This window comes from Ochotona curzoniae, unplaced genomic scaffold, assembly GCF_017591425.1.
Source record: "Ochotona curzoniae isolate NIBS_2020 unplaced genomic scaffold, NIBS_Ocur_1.0 scaffold_2476, whole genome shotgun sequence".
NCBI classification, from domain to species: domain Eukaryota; kingdom Metazoa; phylum Chordata; class Mammalia; order Lagomorpha; family Ochotonidae; genus Ochotona; species Ochotona curzoniae.
In genome coordinates, this window is record NW_024467095.1 from 3,974,912 (window position 1) to 3,995,163 (window position 20,252).

Sequence of the window (20,252 nt, forward strand, 5' to 3'; positions counted from 1 at the left end):
TTTCTAACCATGATATAGCTACTTCATGTAGAACAAGAAAGTCAAACTCCATATATTTCTGAGGAAAGTGAGTTTGGTGTGGTTTTCTTTTCCAAAAGCAGCTCTTTCAAATAGCTGATGCTTTACTGCGGAAGGTCATTGTGTGGCATGGAGCTGGTCTGCATGCTTGCACTCTCTGATGGACACACAGCTTTCTGCTTCTGAATCTGTTCAAGACTTGGTGATGAACATAACAATCACTGCTTCCTCCTCCCCCGCCCTGCTGCGAATATGGCTTCAGCTTTTGAAATTTTGCCATGAAATACCAGATGGTTCTGAGGCCCACGGTTCTTCCTGCTGAGAACAGTATCCTTTGCAAAACATGACTACTCATGCTGCAGCTCAGAATCCTCTACTTTTCCTTTCAGCCTCGCTGAGTCTTGTCATGAACTTGTTATTCAAACAACACCAGTGCTGTCTTGGAAATCTTTCCTTAGACTGTGTCTGTGCTCTTGTCTCTACTCACCTGTATCATGGACAGTCTGCTCAATGGTTATGACAAAATTAGCCTGTTATTAGTGGGTCACTTAAAGGCTACTATCTTAATCCCTTTCTTTCTCAAATACTGAGGTAGATGCTGCCAATGAGCAAGAATTCTAACACCTGTGTTTGGCAAACAGTGACTTACAAGATTAACCAATTTCTGTTGTCTTTACTTGTCAACTTATTCAGGAACAGGAGAGTCCTGTCGAGTAAATTCCTACTTTTTAATCTGATCACCTATTATAAAAATCTAGTGAATGAAGACATAGTTTAATATGAACATGCCATAGACATGGAGAGAATGTGGTGATAGAACAAACTGTGGCCTTGAATTCCAGAAGATGTTTGGTAGGGACCCAGTTGCAATGGCTTGACTGGTTTTATTTATTAGCGTCTCAGTCTGTTTTCTCATATACAACATGAAAAAGGAGGTAGGTAAGAAAAACGATATTGCCCTCAGCCAATGAAAAATGTAAGGTAAAAACAGTTGACTTGCAGTGTTTATTATTCTATGCCATCCTCCTGTATACTTTTGATATAATCTTCAGATTACTTATCTATAAAAATGCAAATGCAATTCAATAACTGTTTTAATATATTATCTCAACATTAATTAGAAAGGAGAAAACCCTGGATAGCATTTTGTTGTTGTTGTTGTTGTTGTTGTTAGTATTTTCAGTCTGCAGTAGGTTGAACTTGAGAATGCGAATGGCAGTTGTGCATTATATTGGACTCTTGCCATTGTTCAGTTTCTCTTTATTCAATCATTGCATGGAACTTTGTCTCCAGTTTACATCTAGTGGAGCCTACTTCTGGAAAGGAGCTCACCTGTCTTGGGTTGAGCAGCATAGCCCTGTTCATCTGTATTTTCTAGGGGATTCTCACTGTCACACTCGTTTTTCTAAACCAATACTATCCAATTGAAATATCATGTGAGTCACATGTTAAAAATTTTTATAGTTTGTCCCTGTTTCTTTCTACATGTCTGATTAAGTGAAAATAAACATTTAAGAAATGTGATAGCCATTTGGTTCCATGGTTGATTTTGCTTGGGACATTTGTGTCATTTTTAGATGGTCGAGATTTGAGTCCATTTAGTTGCTAATGGGCACCCTTTGGGTGGAAGCCAGAGGATGCCCAAGTAGTTGCAACATTGCAACCCTTGTGGGTGACTCAGGCTGAATTCTATGCCCTGAATCCCTGCCCAGCCTCACTGGTTGTGGATATTTGTAGATGAAACAGCAGATAAAATCTACCTCAATGCCTTTCAAATAAAATGAAAAGCAATATAAAGGAAGACTTCTGAATTGCCCTGTTAAATACATAAATGAAACTAATGAAAATTACTTTAAGAATTTTATTATCCAGAATATTGAAAATACTTTCTAATGTGGAACCAGTATAACCATATTAGTCGTATAAGTTTCATATTCTGGTTTTTTGTTGTTGTTGTTGTTGTTTCTATTTGAAATCTGGTACACATTTTGCACTTTGAACGTGATGTCAGCTGAATGAGCCACATTTCAAGTTCCCATTAGCTACATGTAGGTAGTGAGTGCTAAACTGTATAGCACAGCTCCAGAGCTGTGATGACTTATCAGCATCCATTTTAATTTTTGCTTTTGTTTGTACCTGTGACTTCTGCAATTACTGAATAAAATGACCATGTATTTCTAAAATAATAAAAGTTACAAAGCATTTAGTATGTGTTAACCACTTGTATTCTATAATTGCAAATAGTACAGTTTCATTAGATGTGCAGTTAGTATCCCTGCTGCGGAGATAGAGACTGTGGTAATGAGTTTTAAGAAGCTACTGACGAGTAGTCTGGTACCAAACTCTTTAATTTCTCCCTCTGCTGCATAAGGCATATACCCCATAATAAATTATCAAAATAATTAAGATTGGCTAATTTAAAACTTGCTATGCTTTTATTTGAAAGGCAAGTTTTTACAGAAAGAGGAGAGTCTACGTCTTCCTCTGTTCACTGGTAAATTCCCAAAATGACCACATGGCCAGAGCTATGCTGATCCAAAGTTAGAAGCCAAGAACTGCTACCAAGTCTTTGTGTGGGGTCTCAAGAACTGGCAATCCTCTGCTGCTTTTCCGGGCCATTAATAGAGGCAGGGCTGGGGCTTGAACCCGTGTCCACTTGAGATGCTGGTACCATAGGCTTATCCTACTATGTCACAGTACTGGCTCCAAATTAAGTTACTTCCTGATGGTGAGTGGTGTTCTGTGGAGTTTTTACAATTGAGAAATAAAATTACTTTTTATGATGGCGGCAACAGAGTGAGGATAGAGGATGTTGACATCCTAGTGAGTACTAGTTTCCATAGTGATCAACTGAAGTTTATTTCTTGTTCTTAAAAAAAAAAAATCAAGTAGCTTCTGTGTTAGACATTGTCTTAGTGTAGGATTAAGATAATGAACTAAAACAATTTTCCCCTAAAGTAGCTTTCATTGTTATGGGGGAACTTGAATATTAAGCACATAAATACTTATAAGTTTATATGAGACTGGGATAAACACTTATTGAAAAAAATGTGTGTGGCTATAGGGAAACAGAATAATATGCTAATATAAAAGAATATAAGCTTTAGGATTAGTATACTGATTCAGATTCACCCTCTGCCTCTTCATAGATGTAAACTTAGGCAAAATGTTTTTCTTCAAGCCTAATTTAATCACTTTTAATAATACTGGAATTTTAGGAAACCTAAAGATGCATATTGGTCAAGGATATAATATTTTGATTATGCAGAACTACCAAGTTCTTGAATTCTGATGTAAGATATAGTGAATAGAAGCAAGAATACTGTGTGTATTTGAAAGTTGCTAAGAGTAGCTTTTTTAAAAGACTGGAGGAAGAGACAAAGAAAAACAACTTTTTCATCAACTGGTTCACTTGCCAAGTATCCACAATGGCCAGGGAAGGGCCAGGCCAAAGGCGGGAGTCTCACCTGAGTCTATGAGTAAGAGGGGCCCAAGCACTTGGACCATCTTCTGTTGCTTTTCTCAGGCCATTATCAGGAAGCCATATCTAAAGTGGAACCGTTGGTACATGAAGTGCTGCCCATACGAGATGCTAGTATCACAGGCAGTAGCTTTTATGTGTGCTGCGACACTGGCCCCAAGAGAGTGAGTCTTAAATGTTTCACTGCACAGAAAATATGGATATTCTACTTTGCTTAATTCTGTTCATTGTCATACATTATATAACTGTATTTTTATATATTTTAAGTGCCTTGTATATGTTTTAAATATTTTATATTATTTACATCATATGCATGTGTGAATTTTATACTATTTTTTTTCAGTTACACCACACTTAAAAAAAAATACAATGTCAAGCACAAGGAATGTGCCCAGTACAGCAAGAGAGAAACTCAGTACATGGATTTAACATTGGTCACTTTAGTAGTTGTCAGCCTTTCCTTCCCCCAAATGTCAGTGCCATAATGGCACGGAGCTTTGCTGAAGTTTGGCTTTGGGAGGCCACTGAGAACATGACTGGGAGTCGCTTGCTGAGCAAATCTGAATGGATCTGTCCTGGTGCCCATTTTTCCATAATACAATGGTATTTTGCTGTTCCATTATCATCACTTATTACTGTTTATTATAGAAAATGTTAAAGTGGTGTTGAACATTTGGAGGTTTTTAAAGTCTTCAGCAATGTGAGATCATAGATTTCAGTGTTAGGCTTAGTCCACCTTCGTACTTACATTGAGGTGACCACTGTGCCGGGGAGGAAGAGGGATGTTAGGCAGGAAAGGGGAAAGTTGACTGCATAAAGAGCTTTGCATTTGCAAAAACATATGAAAAGGAAGATTTATCTTTGAATACATTAAGAGAAACCTTACAAGCAGGTAGCATGTGGCATAGCACTGGGATGTTGGCCCTCTGTCTGTGTATCTCTGTGGGCTCTTTGTTAGTTAGGTGTGGCTCCATATTACCTACCTGGGGAACATACAAAGTTAACTTTCCATGTAATGAAGTTGGAAGGTGGGCAGGCTCAGGTGGTCGTGCTGCCTCACACTGTGGTCTTCAGCTCTTTCAGTCTCTGTGCTATACAAGTCAAGGTGAGCATTTCAGGAGCACATCCAGTCCCAGCAAGCAGCGAAGACAGAAATAAGCAGAATGTTGGCCTCAGCTACAGTTGTCGTTTTCTGGAAGTCATGCACACATTGCTTTCACCCGTTGTCCTTAGGGTCAGATTGCTATTTGTACTCTATACATTGGTACGCTTATGGTCCCTAGCTGGTGCCAACTGTTCCTTTCCTGACTTATTTGGGACTGGCAATACTTCATTATTCAAGTTTTTTTTTTAATTTAGAATATTTGCAAAGATTTTTAACCAGTACTCAATAGTTTATGGTTTTGGAACATTGTAGGTTTTGAATTTTCAGACTGCAGTTGTCCAGAGTTGTATCTGGGCTTATGGAACTGACCATAGTTACTCAACTAGACCACAATCAATTCTGGAATACTTCATTGGATTTGTAATGTAGGCATCATGGAAGCACACTTACTCTGTTCAGATTAATTATCTCAGTTCCCCCTATTTCAGAAACGTGGAAAGGCATTCAGAGTTTTGTCCTAGCAGATTGATGTATGTATTTTTGGCGAATTTTAGTAGGTGCAATCGTCTTTACTCTTACCGTCTTCTGTATCTAATTAGCAGGCCCTACAGCTCTGCCTTTGTGCACTTGAACTAACAGCTGAGGCTGTTGTAGAGCCTTCTCCAAAGATCTTTGGTTTTTTACTCCTTTTGCATTATATGAGATGGACATATGTGTACCCTTTAATCCTAGAGATAAGTAACCCCAGGTTCCTTGTACTTTGGCCGTGGAATGTGACTACCTTTCCTCACTAGGCTACCCCATATCTCTGATTCTAAGGTCTAAGACTCACAGTGGGGGCTGCAGATCCGGGCCGACCCACCAAAGCAGATACCACAGAGTAACAATTTCACTGCTTTCCTGCTGCACCCAATGACTATGGTGTCTTTAGTGAGTCTGTGACTTAGGATGAAAATGCTAGAATCTACATTCACAGAAAAACATCTGTGAATCATATAAGATACCTCTGACTTTCAAATCCAAGTGTTTTATATTCCTCTCGGCATGTATTATGGATCAATGATCACAGTCAGCCAGGACTGAAAGAATTTAGGTTTTATTGTTGTATTTTTAAATGGTTTATTTATTTGAAAGGCATAGTTAGGGAAGGAGAGAGCTTGACCGTCCATCCTCTGGCTCATTCCCCATATGGCTGGAGCTGAGCTGGTCTGAAGACAAGAATCAGGAGCTTCATCCAGATCTCCATATTTATAGATAAGTATCTGCAATTTAATTTTATGGAACAAGTTCTTTTAAAATTGCTATTGGACAGGTTTTACTGGACTAATTTTTCTTGACATTTGAAAAATATTTTCATTTATTCATTGGTAAATGTGGTAGTCTTAAGACAAAATGTGGGCACAGCTAAAAAAAGGCTGAATAATGAATTCAGTTGATTCACAGAATGTTCAGTGATAGAATTCATGGAAATGATGGCATAGATGTAATGGCAGCATCCCAAATTTGCTTATTTGGGAGCTGGTGAATATTTCCTTTTTAAAAAAATTTTAGTTTTATTGCAAAGTCAAATATTTAGAGAGGAGGCGAGACAGAAAGGGAGATCTTCCATCTACTGGTTCACTCCTTAAATGGCCACAACAGCCAGAGCTGAGCTGATCTGAAGCCAGGAGCCCAGAGTTTATTCTTGATCTCCTAAGTGAGTGCAGGATCCCAAGGCTTTGGGTGGTCGTCAACTGCTTTCCCAGGCCACAAGCAGGGAGCTGGATGGGAAATGGAGCTGCTAGGTCATGAAGTGGTGCCCATATAGGATCCCAGTACAAGTAAGACAAAGAGTTTAACCACTAGGCTACCGTGCGGGCCTGGAATAGTTTTAATATGACTGCATGAAGACTGTTAATAATACCTTCTTCATTGCACTGATGAATTTAACAATGCTCTGTGGACATTTGGTGAAGGAATCAGAATTGTAACAAACATCCTAGTAGCTGGAACCATAGACTAGAAAAATCTAGTAATATGGAACAAAGCTTACTGAAGCACATGGAGAAATGTTTTAGAAGATTTTGTTGGTTATAAGCATGTGAGTCAGTTGATGTGACTGCCAAGAGGAGTTAATTGGTTTTTAAATTGAATTAATTGATGTTGAGTGCTTAGAATGTGGGAAGTGGTTCTCCCACTTGTCTCTGTGTTGGCTGAACTATCCTTAGAGAATTAGGATCAGTCTATCATTACATTGTAAGAGTTTCATTATCATTGGTATGAGTTTTATTTGCTTAATCTTATAGCTTACAAAATACTTTCATGTATGCAGGTTTTTTTAAAATCCATCTTTTTGGAAAATGATGCATATAAAAGACAGTATCTGGGATATTGAGGGGAATAGGTGCAAATTATTCCAGTAAGAAGTTTCACAAATAATCCAGGACCTGCCATCCAATTCTTGAACTGCCATGTTGAAGAAAGAAGTAACATTTCATTTGTTTTGCGTTAGTGCAGACATGGGGTTTTGTGGAAGCTGTAGGGGAGCAGATTTTAATGTTTCCTAGATACCCAATGTTAGAACAGGCTTCATGGAAGCAATGCTCTGTGTGTGTGTGTGTGTGTGTGTGTGTGTGTGTGTGTGTGTGTGTGTGTGTGTGTGTGTGTGTATTTTCAGTCTCAGAAGCAGTCTACCACCTGGTGACCATTGCATTCATTAGAATGTGGAGTAAGGGGGTTACTCTGCTTTTTTCCTGACTCTGTGAGTCTAAGTTTGAAATCCTGACATTTAGATGTTAAAGCAGGGGTAGAGTCAAGGTCAGAACTTCCATATGAAAGAATTGAAATGTCTGCTGGTCCATCAGTGAGCCTAAATTCAGAATACATCTTTCTTCTTAGTGATCATAATTGTTGTGAGTTTAAAAATATGCATACACAACAATATGACTCAGTAACTTACATTTAGTCTAAAAAATGTTAAAATTTTGGAATAAGGTCCTAAAATTTAAAAATCCAGATGAACATGCAGTCATAGCCAGCTGTCATATAGTCCTTGCTGTCAGAAGAGGTTGATTACATGACCCCTGTGGCTGCCAAAAGTTGCTGATATTCAACTTCTTACCGAAAATGGAATAGTATTTGCTCAGACAGTATACAAACTTATACCATATACTGCAAATTATCACTACATTATCATTATCTATTTTATGTAAATTGTTGTTATATAGTATTTAGAAAAATAGTGAAAAAATCAGACTGTGGGTATTCAGTTTTTTTTCCCTGAATATTTTCGATCTACAGTTGAAGCCTTGAGTGTGGAATCCATAGTTTTGACAGTTGATATACTTTGAGGAATCTCTTTCTCCCTCATTTCCAATTCATCCAGTTCCTAAGAATATACTTTTCCCACAGTTTCTGCATACATGTGAAGTGAATTCACTTCCATGTTTTTGATTTTATTTTTTATTTTGTGAAACAATTCCATAGGAACTTAGATTTCCCTTACTCCCAAAATTCCCTTTCCCCACCTGCACTGATTTCCCCTATTTTATTACAATAGTATAGAACTCCATAAGCAGTCATAAGTTCATTATTCTGCTTTTTAAGTGTATCTTGACATTGCAGGTACAATGGCAGAGTCCAGCATCCTATTATCAAGATATATTTGACAGTTTAATTGGGAGTCCATTTTGATTTGGAAGTACAGATGCATACTGCATTGTATCTTCACTTCTGGATATGATAGTATCTATTTCATAGTTCCTAGACAGTTTCTGGGTACAGATTTAGGTCCTTGATCCACTTAGAGCTGATTTTTGTGTAAGGTGATAGGTGGGGGTCTTGCTTCTTATAACCTCTGCAGGCTGTTATCTGATTGTCCCAACAGCATTTGTTGAAGAAACCAACATTTTAGCCTGGATTGTTTTCAGTGTTCTTGTCAAAGATCAGTTGGTTATACATGTGTGGAGTCCATCTGGGTTTCAATTCTGTTCCGTTGGTCTTCTCTGTTTCTGTAACCAGTATCTGACTGTTTTGATGACCACTGCTCTGTAGTATGTCTTGAGGTCTGCAATTGGGATTCCTCCAGCTTGATTTTTGTTTCAGGATAGCGTTACCTATTCTTGTTCTCTTGTGTTTCCAGATAAAACTTGTGGCTTTATTATTTTTCAGCAAAAGTTTATCTATTAACCTTCTATCATGTGACTTTTCTAAAATCATTAAGATGTGGGAGTTTCTATTGTGTTGTATTTCTTCCTTCCCAACCTGTGTATATTTTATTACGTTCTTATTTAGGTGCAACTTCCAATATGATACTGAATACAAATGAGAGGATCCTGGTATGACAGCTCTGTGTTTCTCAGGAGTAAATATGGTACTAGCTGTAGGCCTTTAGAAAAAAATGATTTGAAAAGCAGAGTTGCAGAGAGAATCAGTGCGAGGAAGGAAGAGAGAGACTCTGTGAGTCAGCCAACAAGGCATGTTCCATTTGCTTCTTTAATTTCCAAATGACTGCAAATACTACAAATGGGCCAGTCTGAAGACAGGAACCATGTGCTCTACCCGGGTCTCCCATGTCGTGTCAGGGACTTGGGCCATCTCCTGCTGCTTTCCCAGGTGCACTGAAGGGTAGGTTAGTTGGTCTATACATGAAGCAAACTGGTGCTCTGCATCTGTTGATGTGATCATATGGTTTTTCTTTTTCAAACTGTTGAGGTTATAGTTGATTTTTGAATATTGAGCAAGTTGTGCACAGCTGGGATAAATCACTAATACATGATGTGTAATTCTCTATACACTGATAGGTTTGGTTTACTAATATTTTGTTTTATTTCTATATGCATATGAGGTATACTGTCTATGTGTTTCTACATATATATGAGACATATTGGTCTATAATTATTTTTTACAGATTTTGAATCATAGTTAGAAATTTTTCACATTTTAAAAACAGTTCTCATGGAAACAATAGTTGTACCCACTTTCCAGTAGCCCTTGACCCTTTGTGCCTTAATCAACTATGTAAAAATTGTCAAAATAAAGCAATTTTTAAAAATTAAAAAATAAAAATAATGGTAATAACCATAAAAAATCTTCAAAAAATAGTAATATAAAAGTTCTATGTTCTAGTAATATTTTTTAATAAAAACAAATTGCCCACTTATTTGAAAGATGGAGTGATAGAGATTGATGGATGAGCTAGAGAGAGGTGGATTGATTGCCTGCTGACTGGTTCACTCCCTTAAAGAATGCCACAGCCAGTTCTGGACCAGACTAAAGCCATGAGCTCTGGGCACAGAATGGTTTTCCACGTTGGTGGCAGGAAGCTTGGAGAGAGAAAAGCCAAGACTCAAAGCAGCACTCCAGTATGAGATGCCAGCATTACATGACGTGCCTTAACCCACTGAATCCCAATGTCAGCCTTTCTTTGTACGTTAACATTTTTTATTTATGTGTATCATTGTGTTATGAAATACAATGAAATTTAATGTTATTCTGAGTAACTATTCTAGCATTGTTCTTTGAATAATCCATCATTTAGTGCTGATGTGCTTAGGTATTTTATGGTACATTTCTGGTTGTAATCGGCTGTGTCTATTGATTATATTTAACCTCATTGATATATGATAGTGTATTTTGAAAATGCAAATAGTTAGGAATGCTTCCTGATGTTTTTCCAAGCATTAGATTTTAAATTTAATTTCCACTTTATCTTGCTGGCTTGTTGATGCAGAAATGTAAGCCTCTTGTGTATATTAATAAGTTAAACATTTACTGACGGTATCTCATTACAAGCATTGCTGGTATTATGTCTTAAGTATAAATGTACTATCCCTAATACATAAAAACAATTAGCCTGGTAAGTAATAAGTGTGTCTCACTTGTTTTATGAAATATGCCATCTTTGTTGGAATTTCCAAGAAATAGCGCTAGTAGCTTTTATTTGATTCATCCTCATGAATTTTTCTGTAGCATAATTATCAAAAAGTAGGTAGTAATTATAATAACAGAACCTAACTGGAAATTGCCAAGAGACTTTTTATAAGACTCTTTAAAGATGAGAAAACTTTTGATGGGAGAAAAGCTTGAATGAAAAAAATATCCAGGTGGCTCTGGCACTGAAGCATTTGCCTCTGCCTGTGGCATTGGAATCCCATCTGAGTGATGGTTCCTTTCCAGCTGCTCCACTTCCCATCCAGCTCTTTGCTAATGGCATGGGAAAACCCTTGCACCTGTGCAGGAGACCTGAAGGAAACTCCTGCTTCCTGACTTCAGATCAGCTCAGCAATGGCTGTTGCAGCCATTTGAGTAGTGAACTGAAGATGGAAGAGTTCTCTCTCCTCTCTGTAACTCTGCCTTTCAAATAAAATAAAACACCCAGGCTCTAGTTTCAGAATAATGGGAGTGTTGTATATTAAATAAAGGAATTGAAATTAATAACAGTTACTCCCCTCCCTCTCAGTTCAGTGTCATTCTTGTGTACATTTCTATTTCTATTGTGTCACCTGGAGACTAGCCAAGTGAAACCCTCCATAGCAAGTGCTGGAACTTAGCCACTGCAGTACTCCTAGCTGCCTTACTTGTAGCATTGGCTGTGCCATTTCCATCTAGTCCATTTGTGAACAGTGTTTAGAGAGCTGAGGCATAGACTTAATTTGCTTTGCTGTAATATACACTTATAAAGGATCCTGCTTTCATTTTCTTCTTATTGTAGATGTGGAGATAGTAATATAATGGTAATGTTCGTTGCTTTCAAGACCCCGAAATGAACCAGAACATCTCAGAAAAGAGGTAGAATGGTTTTCTCTCTTCACTGCTGATGGCAAGAGTTTTGTTTATTTTTTCTCCCTAACACACTGGGGACAACAGGACATTGCTGTATCAGCCTGTTACTATGGGCAACAGTTTCCTTTATAAACACTCTTGTTTGCTAGATTCCTACGTTTTTAAAACCCATTTTTTTATGTGAAAGAGCTTGTCCTCCTTATATTGGAATGACATTCTTTAAGCCTTTTCAGCGGATTTAAACTTTTTTCTGCATAAACCTTCGTTTTAAAGCCAAATCACACCAGTTCTGTTTAGTTTTTCTAATCCGTTAATTTTATCCTCAGCATGTTTCCAAGTGCTGTACATCTCTGTAGATTCCAGAGCTGGACTGAGTTCTTTAATAAAATTTGATCAGAACTAAATGACATGGAAAGAGCACTCCTTTTGCTGTTCCTTGTGTGTTTCTGGAATCCCTGTTTCTGTCCACTGAAACGTTAATCAATTCTTCAGGATGCCTTGATGTGCCTGAACCCTCCTGAGTAACCTGGTCCTGAGTCATAAAGGTGTAAATCTGCGTAGTTACACAGAGGTCACTGCCTAGAACAGACCTGTACTTGTCTGCTTCTGCTTTCTTAATGTTGAGAGATTTAACAGACATCACTCTGAGCACTACAGAGTAAGTAACTGACCCGGCTTGTAGTTACCAATTAGAGAACATAGCTGGATAAGTCATTGTCCGTCTTTACCATCCCAGCCTCCTTAGGTTAGCCAGATCTAGAGTGAGAAATGTGATTCTGCATTTGTCCTCCCCTTCCTGAGTCACAGGTCTTCCACTAGTGTGCTGGGGGTTGCTCCTGCTCAACTGTTGCCTCTCTGTCTGCTTGTGGGTCGGCCTCCTTCTTATCCCTCTTCAGTCTGCCTCAGTTCAGACATTCGTGTACTTAGGTTCCTGTAAGCCAAACTTCTGACATCCAACACTAATTGTTTCCAAAGGACTCTCTCAGGGTCCCTCCGACCCCTTTACATTCTCATTTCTTACGACCCCCCAGCCAAGGTGTCTTCCCTCCTTCGCCAAGAATCCTTCCTCTTTTTTTCTTCACAACTGATAGTTTTTCCAGTCGCTAATTTCTCATCTAATGATTGGCGTTTTTTCTGTCTCAGGAAAAATACTGTATTGATAATCCCAAGGATCTGTCTGGAGCAGAAATAAGGGTTCAATTTCCACATCAGGATTTTGGAATAGATTGGAGGTGATTCGAAATTATTTTAAGAATTGAAACATAACACAAGTAGTAGAATACTTTAGCTTTTACTGAGATTTACCATGAAGTTAATTCTAGGTGTAAAGGTTAATATACATTCAGCACATTTATTGTGAATAATGACTGTATGTTTTGCGTTGGCTAATTTGTCAATTTATTTTCTTTTTTACTTGTAGCTTAATAAGCAGCAGTTGCAATTACTAAAAGAACGGTTCCAGGCCTTTCTCAATGGGGAAACCCAAATTGTAGCTGATGAAGCATTTTGTAATGCAGTTCGCAGTTACTATGAGGTAAGTGCTTTGTCTGTTTTATTATGATGTCATATGTGTGTTTCACATTTTAAAACCATTGGCATCACTGCAAGACTGAGTTTGTGACCTTCTGGAAAGCATTGGGAATTCTATTTCGCAGTTTAAAAACTCATAATTCCACAGCCTGCTTTGGAGACATACACAGAATTGGAAATTATCCACATCTTTTGAGAAATAAATTGCTTAGACAAATCTTTTGGCAGTGGTTGATGCAACTGAATATAGGACCGTATTTTTAACTCCATGTGTCTATCTACATTATCCTTCTTAATCAGGAGTTCAGTAGTGAATTGCATATCTCATGCTACTTTGTTCCCTAAGCTTTATAATGATAAAGGCTAATAGCTAATTTTAGGAAAATAAATTGAATTTTCTTTTCTTCATGAAGGAATAAGGCTAACATGTATCATCTTGCGGTTTTGTTTTTTCTTTTCCGGGTTTAGCTTGTAACTAACCAGGGATTCTCTGTGGATTTCCTATGAACACCATTTTCACACATATTTATTAACTGCTTCACTGAGTTGTCAGGAGATGTTAACTTGACAGAACTCGCCCCCCCCCTTTTTTTTTGAGCGTTTCAGTCATCTGAGTAATGGATTCCTTCTAGTATGCAGGTCCTATCAACATCTCAGTTAAAGAATTGTGACTTGTAAACATACATGTATACTTCAGAAAAATAATGAAAACTTAAAAATTTTATTTTTACGCAGAGTTTCCAAATTCAAACAGTTTTTCATAATACTTTTTAAACTTTGTGAATACCATTTGTATGCATTGGATTCATTTGTATCAAACTGATCTGCTGATACTATTTTTTTAATGAATGCTTTGAAGTGCTTTATATTGGAACAAACACAAAAAGGAAATTATGGAAAGAGTCATGGGTCTGAGCTTTGCTGAGGCAGGGAATATTTTATGTGAACATAACTGGATGTATATATACTTAATTAGATTAACTGAATTAATGGAAGTGTTTACAAAATATGTGTGTGCATATATGCATGTATATATATGTAAACACACATATATATGTCATACAACTATTGGCAGTATTTGTGTGAGGCTTAGTTCAGAGATTTAAAAGAAAGAGGGACAGACGGAAGACAGTGTTCCCTCTGCTCACTCTCCAAATACTGTCAACAACTAGGGCTGGGCCAGGTTGATGCCAGGATGCTGAAACTTAATTCTCACATGAGGGACCCAAGTACTCGAGTGATTGTTACCTTGCACATGAGCAGGACACTAGTCTGAATCAGAGCTGTCCAGCGCAGGCACTCCTACGTGGGAATCATGCTGTGCTGCGAACCTGCCTCTCCTCCAGTAGAAGGGGAGAATGGTCTCTGAAATGCCTTCCCGTCACACAGGTCCCAGAGCCTTAGCATTCCTTTATGGGTCCATCTCTTTTTTTCCCCATCTCTCCTGGTCTTGTATCTCCAAAAAAGAAAAGAACATGTATCAATCCTTTACCTTCAGGACATGTCCCAAGCATTCGAACCCAGTGTTTGGATTTTTGTACTCATTCATACGCCTTAGTTCAGAATTCCAAGGACGTTAATTTCAGCAGTCACCTTCTTCCCAAGGAATATCTATTCCAACTCTGTCTACTAGAAATCAGTTTGGTATCATTCCTTTGAATTTATTTACCTTCTTCCCTGACATCATGTCTTATCTCAGTGTGTGATGAAAATAAACTCAATTGCTTTAAGGTTGGTTGTGAAAACTGGTTGGTTCTTTAAAAGCATTTTCCCTCTTGCTTAGTGCAATTTTTTATTTTCAGAATTAGTATGTTTAACTTGTTCACATTATGTGTACCTACTAGACAGAAAGACTGAGGGGAGTTGGTATTTCAGTATTTTGATGAAAATTTCTTGTTATCATTTTCTTTTGCAATGGAAGTAATTGCTTTTCATATCCTAAGGGATGTTTGACCTGTCAAAGTCTTTTTAAACTTTAAGATGAAGTGGTGGAAAAGGCCTGATTTCTTTGTAGTGAATTAATGATCACTAAGTAAACTAAGATTGGCAATCCATGGCAGGAAGGGATAGAAAAAGGTCAGCACACGGATACAGGAAGTCCACTAACTGATGATGATAAGTGAAGCTTTCAATATGCAGTGAACCCTACAGATCACATTGTGCTTTGCATTTTTTTGTGTTAATCTTTTGCGTCACATGTTTTCTTGCGTTGTTGCAGTGGCCTTTGCGGTTAACTGTCCTGTACAGACCCGCAGAGGGCGCTTTCCCGTCTGAGATGGCCACATTGACTAAGGTGTCTGCACAGCCTGTGTGTGTCCTTTACCTGCATTCCTAGAGCGTCCATCTCTGCTGTCGCTGAACACTGGGCAATGCGTAGATTGTAACATTGTGTGATTTGAATATTACTGAGCAAATTGCCTTGTTTGAGCATTGCCTTCCTTTTTCTTCACAAATGGTAAAACAGAGGTTGATATTTTTCATGCCTACCTAGGCATTTGTGCTGAAGAATAGGACTAACCCTTTATAGGGTAGCTTTAAAAATTTAAACAAATATCTTGCTTTGTGTTCTTGGAGCAAACATGTTACGTCTTTGCAAGTGTGCTGTGGCTGAGGAGACACTGTGCCAGTTTCCAATTTAGCCAGGGATCTAGAGAGTTCACCCAAGCCAGGTGGCCAGCAAGAGCAGAAGCACATCTCGCTTACTTCCGTGCAGCATTCTGTGATTTCCTGTCTCAGTGAAGGCATGCACGGCTAAGGCTTTGGCAATGGTAATGCCAAGACGGATCTGAGATCCTTATTGTGCTACTAGCCAGGGGTTTTGATTCAGGAAATGTTTACACTCAACACTATTTATAATTCCTGTAAGGGAAAGTTTTTTTAAAACTATCAGGCTTTCAGTCATACTTGAATTTTTTAAAGATTTTTTTTTTTTTATTGCAAAGTCAGATATACAGAGAAGGAGATACAGAGGAAGATCTTCCATCCGATGATTCACTCGCCAAGTGACTACAACGGCCAGAGCTGAGCTGATCCGAACAGGAGTCAGGCACTTCCTCCAGGTCTCCCATGAGGGTGCAGGGTCTCAAGGCTTTGGGCTGTCCTTGACTGCTTTCCCAGGCCACAAGCAGGGAGCTGGATGGGAAGTAAGGCCAGTGGTATTAGAACTGGCACCCATATGGGATCGTGGCACGTTCAAGGCGAGGACTCTAGCTGCTAGGCCACACTGCCGGACCCATACTTGATTTTTAGATTAACTGTTATCATCAGCAAAGTTGTGTCTTTGAGGGAAAATCCTGAGTGAGTGCTTCAAGGGCCTCTGAAAAGGGTCGCTGTCACCATGTTCTGAATGCTGTGTGGTTGCGGATTTACCGGTACTAGAATAATGCTTCTTAATTAGGTTTTAAATGCCCATCCTGGAGCAGTTGTTGACTTCTGGTTGTCTTAATTATCTTGCCTGCTTAAGGCTAAATGACATTTCTTTGAGTAGCTGAACTTAGTTATCTGCCTATGTACCCAAATGCTATCTGATTGTGGATCTTATTTTCGGGGTGGGGGGGGGGGCGGTGCTAGAAATCTGTAGTTCTTTATGATTTAAGGATAAACAATCCCATAATACTGTGCTAATTGTTTAATTTCTAAAAGTTTCCTAGGGAACAATGGTCCCATTCTTCTCACTCTATAATTCTGAAAGTGTCAAGATTTTATGGGAGCTGCTGTAAATCTCCAGTCCATTAAATGAACTGCTTTTTTCAGACTTCTCAGTAGTAGTCCTTAGCACCACGTCTCTTTTTGTCCCACTGCTTTAGGGATGAGATTTGAGAGACAGTCGCAATGAAGAGAGGTCTCACCTGGATATGTTTAAAACTTTTCTCTCCCTTGGCCATGAAACAGTGAGCTCTTAAAGCATAATGCAGGAAGCAATTTAAATAGGTGAGACCAATACCTAAGACAGTCATTGATTTTTTGTTTTCTTGTACACTATTGGTTTATCTTACAAAATTTGACAACATTTATATTGATTAGCATAAGATTCCCTTCCTACTGATTTCCCCTGTAACAATAGTATAGACCTTCAATCACAGTCATAAGTTCATCATTCTACAATGACATTGTAGATATAGACAGTGGTAGAAAGTCCAACATCCTATTGTCAAGATACATTTAACAGTTTAGTTAGGAGTCTATCTTTGATTTTGGAGTAGATGCATACTGCAGTGCATCTTCACTTCTTGGTATGATAGTCTCCAGGATACAGTTCCTCTAGATGAATAAATATATTCAGATGAAAAAATACCCTCCCCCTCTTGCTGCTTAAGAGAAATGGACCATGAGCTAAATGGAGACAGTGTTGTGGCATAGCAAGTAAGCCATTGCCTACAACTCCAGCATCCTGTATGGGCATGGTTTAGGGTCCTGGTGACTCCACTTCTGATCTAGCACCTTGCTAGTGGCCTGGGGGAAAAAAAAGCAGCAAATGACGCAAGCTTTGGATCAAACAAATAAATTTTGTTTTGTTTTGTTTTTTTACAGATATTTACCAAGGAAGGTAGAAATACACATATGAAGTTAGGCATACAAATTTTAAAAGATTAGTGCTGGCTGATGGAAAGTGGATCAGTGGAAGGATGATTCTCCCTCCCTCCATCTCTCCCTTCTTCTCATCTCACTCCCTCTGTTTCTATTTCTCTGTAGCACTTTTTTTTTTAAATGAGGCAGTGATGAGTGGTAATGCTGGTTAGCTTATATCTATCCATGTGTGAGCTAGGGGTGGATGTTTTGGGTACTGTGCATTGTCTTATTTAGTCTTAAGTTACCATTATTCTCCCTTCTTTACAGATAAAGATATCAAGACATGTAAGTTTAGATAACCTAATGAAGGGGGCAATGCAGATGAAGGTAAAAGACTGACCTATAAGGAATCTAGTTTAAGAATTAAATTTGTGACATTTAACTCTTTCTCTTTCTGGATAAAACCAAGGAAACTAACTACCCAGAATGTTTTATGACTGAAGTTTAAAAGTTCCATGATAGCTGAGCTTTTGGCTGTGAACAAATGTGCTGTACATAGCACTCTCAGGCAGGCATAGGTTTTCCCTGCGGTTGCTCTACTCCCTGATTGTGCACAGCAGCAGTATTTGAGCCAGGCCAAAGGGAGGAACCTGGATCTTACTCCAGGCTTTCTGTTTAGGTGGCAGGGAACCAAGCACTGGTGCTGTCACCTCCTGCTTTGTAAGGTGTGTATTAGTGGCAATTGGAATCAGAAGAGTGAGACTTCAACCCAGGCGGTCTATCGTGGGATGTCTTAAGGGACACCTAAACCTCCTGTGCCAAACACCTAACCCTGGGCTGCTTTCCCAGGTGATGGGAATATGGCACCTGCGGAGGTCAGCAGTATGTGTTGACAAACGGCCCCCTCCTGAGACCCAGGATTTATCTCTGTGTGCTACACCTAAAACTTCATGTCCCCTGTATGGTATTGAAACACTAACTTCTGGGTGCTGGTATGTGAAGGTAGGAGCTTTGGGAGTAAACAGGGATTAGCACTCTTATAAAAGCGTTTCAAGAGAGACATGTTTGTTTCATGAGAATACCACAAAAAGATGCTCTGAGCCAGATGTCAAATTTCAGCTAAGACCTCCTCATATCAAACTCTGCAGAACAGATTTCTGTTATTCACAACCCCCCTGATGTGTGCTGTTATGTTGCAACAGTCTGAACAGATGAAGACACTCTGCTGCTTTAGCATTTAATTCGTACTTTATTTAGAGTATTTTCTGCTGAAAGTGTCTGCATCCTGGATAAGTTGCAACCTTAACTCCCTGTTTGAGTCCCTGTATATACTGAGTGAAAGATTCCTGAAGACAGGAAATTGCTCTCCTCTAGTCCCTGCAATAGCTTCAGCGATTGGTTTTGTACACAGTTTGTTCTTGATAAACACAAGTGTAAATGAATCCAAGAATCAGTCATTTAGATTAAGAATAGCTGGTTTTTTAAATGCTCCTGAATGGATTAGAGAAGCAGCAGGGGTCCTCACTTGTTTATTGTTTATTGTATAAAACTAGATATCAGTGGACTTTTAGAATAGGCATAATAAGGGAAATGTTGAAGTACTACCCTCATGGTGTAATTGGAGCGATATGGACAAGTTATAAGAGGGGAAACAGTTACCGTTGCTTTTAATACAGAAAAAAATCATAAGGCAATATATAAATAATCTCCTATGAAAGGATGTGGCAAAATGAGTAAAATGGCTAACTATTTCTTATAATATGAGTGCTTATTTTAAAAATGTATTTTAGGGTTTTCTTGAAAGTAATCTGGTGTATGTAATTAACTTGCTAACTGAACATTCAGAAGTTATGACTTGCTATAGAGATATATTTGTATCATAGATAATGTATATATGTGAAAAATGAATCTGAAATGTGTTTATCTGATGCAAGGCTGTGAAATTTATGCATTCCAAAATTCTTAGAAAATTTGAGTCACAAAAATCACACATGGTTATCATTGCTGGAACCAAAATAAATCTTTCAGTTCCATTTTCAATGGGTGTTTTGAGAGGTACCCTTGTGTAGTGTTATGTATTAATTTATATAAAACTTCATTAAGAGGTTTTTCATCCAATAAAACCTATTTGCTTGCGTATTAGTAATAATTGTTACCTTATGGTTGTACATCCGGTATTCAGTCTATTTTTTAGAAACAGAAATGTGGATGGGATTTATTCCTGACTTTTGGAGAGAAAAACATAAGACAGATGGCCTCTGATCCTGTGATATTAAATAAGGCTTTTTCTGGACAACAGTTGTCAGTGTAATTTTTCGCTGAGGGAAGCCTTGTCAAATCATTGTCCATTCCATTCTTTTTATTGGGTGACTGCATAAAACAGTGGTTGCAAAAGCTGCTGATATGTCTTAATATTTTGAAGAGGAAATGTTTAAAAAAAATCAAACATTTGTCAGACACCCTGAGCAAATTTTATTGTGTTAGTATAGAGACAGGAAAAAGGAAATTTTTTAATAGAGTAAGACAAGATTAATTCTTTACAAGATATTACAATCAAGTGAACATATATATGCAGATATATAATCATATAAGCAGCTAAGCAAATACTGTAAGGCAAAATTAAATTACAAATCAGTGCAAAAATAATATGACATGGAAGCAGGCTATTTTTGCTAGCATGATCATAGAATGAGGTGAGTCTTGAAGCATGAAAAGAATTTTATTAGAAGGAAATGGAAGAATAACGTTTTACAGAATTAGAACAAGGAAGGAATAAGAATTTATTAGGCACCCACCAAGTTTTCAAGTGTGATTTACATATAGATATGATCTACACTATGTAATATT

General features: G+C 38.1%; 1 protein-coding gene across 17 annotated transcripts in view; it reads left to right on the forward strand.

Annotated features, from left to right (window-relative positions):
- Nucleotides 1-20,252, forward strand: part of CADPS2 (calcium dependent secretion activator 2) — a 357,764-nt gene that overhangs the window by 89,709 nt on the left and 247,803 nt on the right. For all 17 annotated transcript variants that reach the window (XM_041002127.1, XM_041002128.1, XM_041002133.1 and 14 more), the window contains exon 2: nucleotides 12,787-12,900. In XM_041002127.1, the coding sequence (XP_040858061.1) occupies nucleotides 12,787-12,900 (114 nt within the window). The remainder of the gene's footprint in view (nucleotides 1-12,786; nucleotides 12,901-20,252) is intronic.